Source organism: Phacochoerus africanus, chromosome 14 (genome assembly GCF_016906955.1).
Source record: "Phacochoerus africanus isolate WHEZ1 chromosome 14, ROS_Pafr_v1, whole genome shotgun sequence".
Lineage (NCBI taxonomy): Eukaryota > Metazoa > Chordata > Mammalia > Artiodactyla > Suidae > Phacochoerus > Phacochoerus africanus.
In genome coordinates this window covers 52,003,728-52,010,128 of record NC_062557.1, presented here as the reverse complement: position 1 = coordinate 52,010,128, position 6,401 = coordinate 52,003,728, and the positions used below count along the sequence as shown (strand labels likewise).

General features: G+C 57.4%; 1 protein-coding gene across 2 annotated transcripts; it reads left to right on the top strand.

Moving 5' to 3' along the window:
- Positions 1-743: 743 nt before the first annotated feature.
- CLDN7 (claudin 7) lies at positions 744-6,356 on the top strand. 2 transcript variants are annotated; one of them, XM_047757767.1, is made up of 5 exons: positions 744-817; positions 4,463-4,692; positions 5,515-5,679; positions 5,797-5,881; positions 5,975-6,356. In XM_047757767.1, exons 2-5 carry the CDS (start codon positions 4,470-4,472, stop codon positions 6,135-6,137), a joined length of 636 nt encoding a protein of 211 aa, XP_047613723.1. In that variant the 5' UTR covers positions 744-817; positions 4,463-4,469; the 3' UTR covers positions 6,138-6,356. The 2 variants fall into 2 exon arrangements, with proteins under 2 accessions (XP_047613723.1, XP_047613724.1); XM_047757768.1 differs by lacking the exon at positions 744-817 and adding an exon at positions 4,087-4,168.
- Positions 6,357-6,401: the final 45 nt, after the last annotated feature.

The following is a 6,401-nucleotide window of genomic DNA, read 5'->3' as shown; positions in this document are numbered from 1 at the left end:
TCCGGCTTATCATCTTCCTCTGTGTTCTCATTATTGTTGTTGACTTATAGGAGTTCCATGGTGGCCCCCTAGGTTAAAGATCTGGCATTGTCTCTGTGGCAGCGCGGGTCCCTGGCTGAGGTCGAGAGGTGCTGCTTTATTTTGTTTCCTTTTGGCTTTTGTTTGTTTGCTTGTTTGGCCATGCCCACAGCATGTGGAAGTTCCTGGGCCAGGGATTGAACCTGAGCCTCCGGAGTGACAACGCCGAATCCTTAACCACAGGCTACCAGGGAACTTCCCAAGAGATCCTGCTTTACCTACACCACAGTTCATGGCAACGCCAGATCCTTAACCCACTGAGCAAGGCCGGGGATCGAACCTGTAACCTCATGGTTCCTAGTCGGATTCATTCATCACTGAGCCACGACGGGAACTCTGTGAGTGGCTTGTTACTTAACAGTCCCTTCTTAGAAAGGTGTCCCTGACCTCCCTCTGGAGGGGACCCAACCTCGTGACATTACCCTATTTTATTGCCTGCAAGACAGGCACCATTTGCTTTATGTCTTTATTGCCTGCTTCCTCCCTCTGGAATCTAAGTTGTCTGAGCACAGTGTCCTTATCTCTCTGGCTTACAGCTGCAGCCCCAGTGTCAAGCATGGTGTGTTCTAGAAGCCCTCAGAACATACTTGTCGAATAAGTGGATGAAAGTCTTGTTAATTTGCCATTTCAGTCATCCATTCGTCAAAGATTTATTGGTGATAAAACCCAGACACATCTCTGCCCTCTTGGAGCTGGCAGTACAGCGGGGAGACTGACGTTGAATAAATTACCACACAAGGTAAATAGTTTCAGGCTATGATAAGAGCCTTGAAAGCAAAGGACAAGTAGCGGAGTGAGCTTTCAGCAAGGTGATCTGACTCAGTCTGGCGTCGGGGGTCAGGCCCGGCTTCCTGGGAGAAGTGCTATTTGAGTTGATGGCTGAAGGACGCGTTGGTTAGCCGGGTAGAGGAAGGTTGGGTGGGGTAGACGAAGCAGAGCACCCAGGCGTGGGGGACAGAGTGCAAAGGCACCCTGGGAAGGGATATAGTACAGTTCAGGAAGTGTGGCTGACTCAGAGCCTGGGAAGCCATAACATGGCATTTATTTGCTAAATCTGGTAGGGCCATAGAAGCAAAAGGGTGCCATTGGACGTTTTAAGCATTTTAAACAGGAAGTGACAAGATCTAAGTTTATTATTATTATTTTGCTTTTTAGGGCCACACCGTGGCATATGGAGGTTCCCAGGCTAGGGATCGAATCGAAACTGTAGCTGCCAGCCTACACCACAGCCATAGCCACGCGGGATCCGAGCTGCATCTGCCACCTACACCTCAGCTCATGGCAACGCCGGATCCTTAACCCACTGAGCGAGGCCAGGGATTGAACCCGAAACCTTATGGTTCCTAGTCAGACTCATTTCCGCTGCGCCATGATGGGAACTCCTCATTATTATTATTATTATTTTTTTGTCTTTTTTGTTGTTGTTGTTGTTGCTATTTCTTGGGCCACTCCCGCGGCATATGGAGGTTCCCAGGCTAGGGGTTGAATCGGAGCTGTAGCCACCGGCCTACACCAGAACCACAGCAACGCGGGATCCGAGCCGCGTCTGCAACCTACACCACAGCTCATGGCAATGCTGGATCCTTAACCCACTGAGCGAGGCCAGGGATCGAACCTGCAGCCTCATGGTTCCTAGTCGGATTCGTTAACCACTGCGCCACGATGGGAACTCCCATTATTTTTTTTTTAAAGTCACTTCCGGAGAACAGATTTTTATGACAAGCAGGGAAGTAGGGAGATTGGTTTGGAGGCAGTTGCAGTGTCCAGGCAAGAGGTGACGATGGCTCGGGCTGAGATGGTCTCAGTTGGAAAGAAGCTGGATATATTTAAGTAATGAGACTGTGGAATTTCTGAGCTGGAAAGCACCTTAAAAAAAAAAAAAGTAGAAAAATTAGGAGTTCCCATTGTGGTGCAGCAGAAACTAATCCGACTAGTATCCCTAGGATGTGGGTTTGATCCCTGGCTTTGCTCAGTGGGTTAAGGATATGGTGTTGCTGTGAGCTGTGCTATGGGTCGCAGACGCAGCTCGGATCTGGTGTTGCTGTGGCTGTGCTGTAGGCCAGCAGCTACAGCTCCAATTTGACCTCTAGCCTGGGAACTTGCATATACTGCAGGCGCAGCCCTAAAAGGCCAAACAGACAAACAAAAAATCCCCAAAAAAGACAAAAAAGGTAGAAGAGTTTATAAAGGCTGAATTTTATAGAAAAGCAGGTTAATTAGCTGAGTGCGAAGGGCTGTTTCATTATTTATTTATTTATTTGGGCGGAAGCGAGCAGGGGCTTCGTGTAGGATCTCGGTTCCCAGACTGGGGACTGAACCCAGGCCACAGCTGTGACCGTGCTGAATCCTAACCACTAGACTACCAGGGAACTCCCCCCCTTTAATATTTTTATTGAATAAAAGAAGGAAAGACTTACTGGGTTCAGGATCCGGTGCTGCCGTAGCTGTGGTGTATACCATGTTCCATGAGTGGGGCCAAAAGGAAAGAAAGGCTTGTGAGCCTGAGGTGTCAGGAGGTTGGAAGGGAGGTAGACTGGGAGGAAACAGGACGAGGCTGGCAGCGCTGTTCGCACAGGAGGATGCAAAGAAAGACTACTTGGTGATGCTGGGCCCCAAGGGGACTGGAGATAGGGTACAAAGGTAGACTAAAAGAGAGAGGCATGACATTGGAAACAGAATAGGCAGGAAGGGGAGATGATAACAGATGAAGGAGGAATGAAGAAAAAAAAAAAAAAGGAGTTCCCGTTGTGTCGCAGAGGAAACGAATCTGACTAGGAAGCATGAGGTTGCAGGTTCGATCCCTGGCCTCGATCAGTGGGTTGAGGATCTGGTGTTGCCATGAGCTGTGATGTTGGTCGCAGACATGGCTTGGATCCCGAGCGGCTGTGGCTCTGGTGTAGGCTGGCAGCTACAGTTCCGACTTGACCCCTAGCCTGGGAACCTCCATATGCAGCGGGTGCAGCCCTAAAAAAAAAAAAAAAAAAAAGAGAGAGGAATGGATAAATGGGGGATGCTTGCAGGAGATGGGAGCAAGGGTGGGGCCATCGCTTGCGGAGAGAGAGAAGAAACCCGAGGGTGAGGTGGGAGTCTGCGGGCTGAATTAAAGGCCCTATTAGAGCCAAGACGTCCTGGGAGACCGAAGGTGAGGGGGTTGGGGGGACGCACAAAGAGGCAGGTCCAGGATCAGAAGGAAGGAGAGAAGCGTGTGCAGGGCTCAGGGAGGAGGTAGAGAAAAGGTGAGGACAGCCCGCAAAGACTCCAGGGAGGGGAATGACAGGTGTGGCCAAGACTCTGACCCAGCCTTTCTCTGCTCCCACCCTTGCCTGGCTTCCGGCTCAGTGGTTTCTTCCTTCTGCTAGAAGCACCCTTGAGGCAGGGTGGGACAGTGACCTTGGGGACATGGGGTGCCATGGGCCCAAACGCTGTCACTTCAGGCAGGGACGGGGACGCCAACACCGCTGCTGTGGGCAGTTCTGAAGGATTGGAGCCAGAGCCCCTGCAGGTGGGATTGGCTAGGAGAGGACACTGAAGGGAAAAAGAGAAGCACAGAGGATGAGGGCGGAAAGTAGGGCGGGACAAAGAGCGCCTAGGGTGGAAACCGAGAGTCCCCGCGGGCGGGAAAGGCGGCATCAAGGCTGGCTCGGGGCATCCCCCCCGCTCCGGCTCCACCGCGTTCCTGGCGCACCTGTTGGGGAGAGGGCAAGGGACAACCTAGAGCCCCAGGGACCTCCAGTCCAGAGGGGCTTACTCTAAGCTGGGGACTCCGGCGCAGACTCCGCCTCCTCCCCTCCGGCGGTCTGAGCCCGGCTAGTCGAGGGGCGTGACCCTGGTGCTCAGGTTTCTTCCTCTTTACCTGGGCCGGGAGGGGTGGGGGCCAGGACTTCCGGCTCAGGTGAGTGTCCCTTTGGTGACGTCAGGTCACCCTCGGCCGCCCCTCCGGCCCCTCCCCCCTCGCGCTCCCAGAGCCCGCGGGGGCGCGCCCCCGACGCCCTACATATACTCAGGTGCGCCGCACCTGTGCGCCCGCACCTGCCTGCTCCCCGCCGAGCCACCTCGGCCTCGCACTGCAGCCTCGGGCCGAGAGCCCAGGGTACCTTGGGACTTCCACTCCGGGACCGCGCCCCTAGGGCCCCTCCAACCTTTGTTTGGGGAGGGTCGCCGAGCGCACGGGAGGGAACCGCCTGGTCTTCGCGGATCGCTTTCGCCGGCCACCAACCCTGTTCCCTCTTCTGTGAGGCCTTCGCCGCTCCCCCGCCCCCCGGCCCCAGGGGTCGATTTGTGTCTACCTCGGTGACTAGATTTGCAGGCACTTGACCACCAACTTTTTTTTGTCTCCTGGACTGACTGAAAATTCGCCCACCCGGCGCCCCTCGTCTTTTCTCAGGGCGGAAATGGCCAACTCCGGCCTGCAACTGCTGGGCTTTTCCATGGCTCTGCTGGGCTGGGTGGGCCTGGTGGCCTGCACCGCCATCCCGCAGTGGCAGATGAGCTCGTACGCGGGGGACAACATCATCACGGCCCAGGCCATGTACAAGGGGCTATGGATGGATTGCGTCACGCAGAGCACAGGCATGATGAGCTGCAAAATGTACGACTCGGTGCTCGCCCTGTCCGGTAAGGCCGTGGGACCGACGGGGCGGACGCGCCCAGGGCCGAGGTCGGGGTGGGGGGGCGTGCGGGGTCCCAGGGCCCGACCTCCTGGGTTGCCTGGGAGCAGGTGGGAGAGGAGGAAGCGGAAGCGGTCGGGCGGGAGCCGTGGGGCCGGCCGGCCGCGGGCCTCTGGGGCTGCACGTGCGCGCGTCCCCTCTTGGCCCTGGAGGAGCCTCGTCCCCGGCTTGGCGGCCCTAGCGCCTCCCGGGGAGCCGGGCCTTCCCCCCTCCCCCCGCCCCAAGGAGGCAACGGCCTCCGCCTTCTCCCGCCCTTTTCTCGGACGAAAGGCGGCTTGGGCTGGAGGCCGCCGGGTCGGGCTGGAGGCCGCCGGGTCGGACCGAGGGCCGAGGAGCTGTGCGCCCTGTCGGGCCTGGGCGGCTGCCTGCGGCTCCTAATCTTATCGGCCGATTAGCCAAAGCCACAAACCGTGGCCTCGATAGTGGGGTCAGATCTGGGACGAGGGCCGGGATCCGCGGCCGGGGTTCCGGGGCTGCGGCCACCAACTCGCCTCCTCTTCGACGTCCCCTTTCACCCTTCCCCCTCCCTGGGGCAGTTTCATCGAAACCCTGGCGCCCCGGGCGGATCCTAGAGCCGAAAGGGCGGGGCGGAGCGGGAAGGCCGCGGAGTCAGGAGGGGCGGGATCCACCGGCTCTGGCCCGGGACCGGGAGCCAAGGGGGCCCCAGACTAGCGACCAGTGGGGCTCGGTCAGCGACTCAGGAGGCTGGAGCCCTCCGAGGGCCGCTGGCATTTCCAGCAACGATGGCATCCTTTTGCCTTCCCCGCAGCGGCCCTGCAAGCCACCCGAGCCCTAATGGTGGTCTCCCTGGTGCTGGGTTTGATGGCCATGTTCGTGGCAACCATGGGCATGAAGTGTACAAACTGTGGGGGAGACGACAAAGTGAAGAAAGCCCGTATAGCCATGACTGGAGGCATCATTTTCATCTTGGCAGGTGGGCCCAGGGACTCTCTTCCGGCCCCATCCTGGGGGGGTGGTGAGGGCCGGCGTGGTACTGGATTGGCGGGGGGGGGGGGCGTTCACAATGTCTGAATCCTCATTCCTTCTCCAGGTCTTTGTGCGTTGATAGCTTGCTCCTGGTATGGCCACCAGATTGTCACAGACTTTTATAACCCGTTGGTCCCCACGAACGTGAAGTAAGTATGGAAGCCCTACCTTCTAAGGGTCTGGGGTCCTGGGGTTGGGAGAGGCAGGCCAGGGCTTCTGACCCCAGTCCCATCTCTCCACAGGTATGAGTTTGGCCCTGCCATCTTCATTGGCTGGGCAGGGTCCTCTCTGGTCCTCCTGGGAGGTGCGCTGCTCTCTTGCTCTTGTCCTGGGAGTGAGGGCCCATCTGGGTACCGTGCACCCCGCTCCTACCCTAAGCCCAATTCTGCCAAGGAGTACGTGTGAGCTGGGCTGCCCTGCCCCAGCCTGGCAGCCTATAGGGCACCCCAGACATCTGAAAGGACCTGGGGCAGAGAGCTCAGCCCGTGGGCAGAGTGCGGAGCAGAAGCCTGCGGTCACTCCAGCCTGGCACACCGTGTACAGTTCCTGGGGGGTTGGGAGGGGGGACCAAAAGGGGAGAGTGTGTGCTTTTTGTACAGTAATAAAACTATGTTTTGGAAAGTAGGCTTTTATTCTCCCTTCAGAGCATCTGCTTTCTTTCAACTCAGG

Bases quoted from the DNA above. Each gene is read 5' to 3' on its own strand.
- CLDN7 (XM_047757767.1), top strand. From the start codon at position 4,470: ATGGCCAACTCCGGCCTGCAACTGCTGGGCTTTTCCATGGCTCTGCTG. The intron at 5,680-5,796 runs GTGGGCCCAGGG...TTCCTTCTCCAG, and splicing joins CATCATTTTCATCTTGGCAG to GTCTTTGTGCGTTGATAGCT. The intron at 5,882-5,974 runs GTAAGTATGGAA...ATCTCTCCACAG, and splicing joins TTGGTCCCCACGAACGTGAA to GTATGAGTTTGGCCCTGCCA.